Source organism: Carlito syrichta, unplaced genomic scaffold, assembly GCF_000164805.1.
Source record: "Carlito syrichta isolate Samal-C Ts95f unplaced genomic scaffold, Tarsius_syrichta-2.0.1 Scaffold315133, whole genome shotgun sequence".
Lineage (NCBI taxonomy): Eukaryota > Metazoa > Chordata > Mammalia > Primates > Tarsiidae > Carlito > Carlito syrichta.
In genome coordinates this window covers 575,458-576,570 of record NW_007259229.1, presented here as the reverse complement: position 1 = coordinate 576,570, position 1,113 = coordinate 575,458, and the positions used below count along the sequence as shown (strand labels likewise).

The following is a 1,113-nucleotide window of genomic DNA, read 5'->3' as shown; positions in this document are numbered from 1 at the left end:
AGGCAATTCAAAGACAGAAGGGAGAGGAGAAGGCACAAAGGGGGCAGGACTGAGAGGGGACGGACAGAGATGCATCTTGGCACCGACCCCGCCCCCAGCCAAGTGTTCCTGCCCCAGGGAGGAGGCTGAGCGAGAGGGAGGAAGGACAGCAGAGCGGACCTGTGGAGCTGCCCTGCGTTTCTGAGATCAAAGCTCTTTTCCACAGAGGAGGACAGAACAGGCAGCTCAGACTATGGCGCCCTACACAACCCTTCCCCACAGAGGGCACGTCCCCTGGCAGGGGCTCCTGCTCACAGGTGAGAGGGGATGACTCCCTGGGAGTGGGTGGGAGGAGGGAGCACAGAAACTGGCTGGAGTCTCCTGGGGAGGATGGGCTTCTGAGAGGGGACAGAGGGCTCCTGTCCGAGCCTCAGAAGAGAGGACACTGAAGAGGAAGAGGGGTCGTAACAGGAAAATCTCAGTGAACTGGAATTGCTAAGGGGTAGGAAAATCTCAATTGCTCTGTTTTCCAAGGCAAAAATCAGTGGCCACAACATTTTGAAAAATGAAAAGAAAAATAACAACATCTATCTCAATGACACTCCAGAAGAAAATCTTTCCACAAACCCTGTAAAACTCCCTGCAGGAATAAAGAACCACTCTCAGTAAGCAGAGGGCAAGCCCAGACCAAAAAGAGAGGCAGACCACTTGGTAGGGAGAGGGAGGTAGAAAGATTTGAGCAGGGAGACACAGACAAGTGAGTCTTGGGCAGCAAGACAAGAAAGGTTTCCACACATGCAATGGGAGCCTAGCTACCCTTTTATATCCTGACAAGAAAAGAAATAGGAGAGCCGGGCTCAGTGGCTCAGCCTGTAATCCCGCGCCTTTGGGAGGCTGAGGTGAGTAGATTGCCTGAGCCCGCGGGTTCGAGACCCACCTGGGCAGCGAGACCTCATCTCTACAATAAATCAAAAAATCAGCCGGGCGTGGTAGCGCATGCCTGTAATTCCGGCTACTTGGAAGGCTGAGGCGGAAGGATCGCCGGAGCCCAGCAGGTCGAGGCAGCAGTGGCCAGAAGCGGCCACTGCACTCCAGTCTGGGCGACAGAGTGAGACTCCAACTCAAAAAAAAAAA

The 1,113-nt window shown here is 54.2% G+C and overlaps 1 protein-coding gene across 1 annotated transcript in view; it reads left to right on the top strand.

Annotated features, from left to right (window-relative positions):
* The first annotated feature begins 232 nt into the window (after positions 1–232).
* The window catches only part of LOC103274933 (carcinoembryonic antigen-related cell adhesion molecule 21-like), an 11,192-nt gene continuing 10,311 nt past the window's right edge, over positions 233–1,113 (top strand). The window contains exon 1 of the mRNA XM_021706092.1: positions 233–296. Coding sequence (XP_021561767.1) covers positions 233–296 — 64 coding nt within the window. The remainder of the gene's footprint in view (positions 297–1,113) is intronic.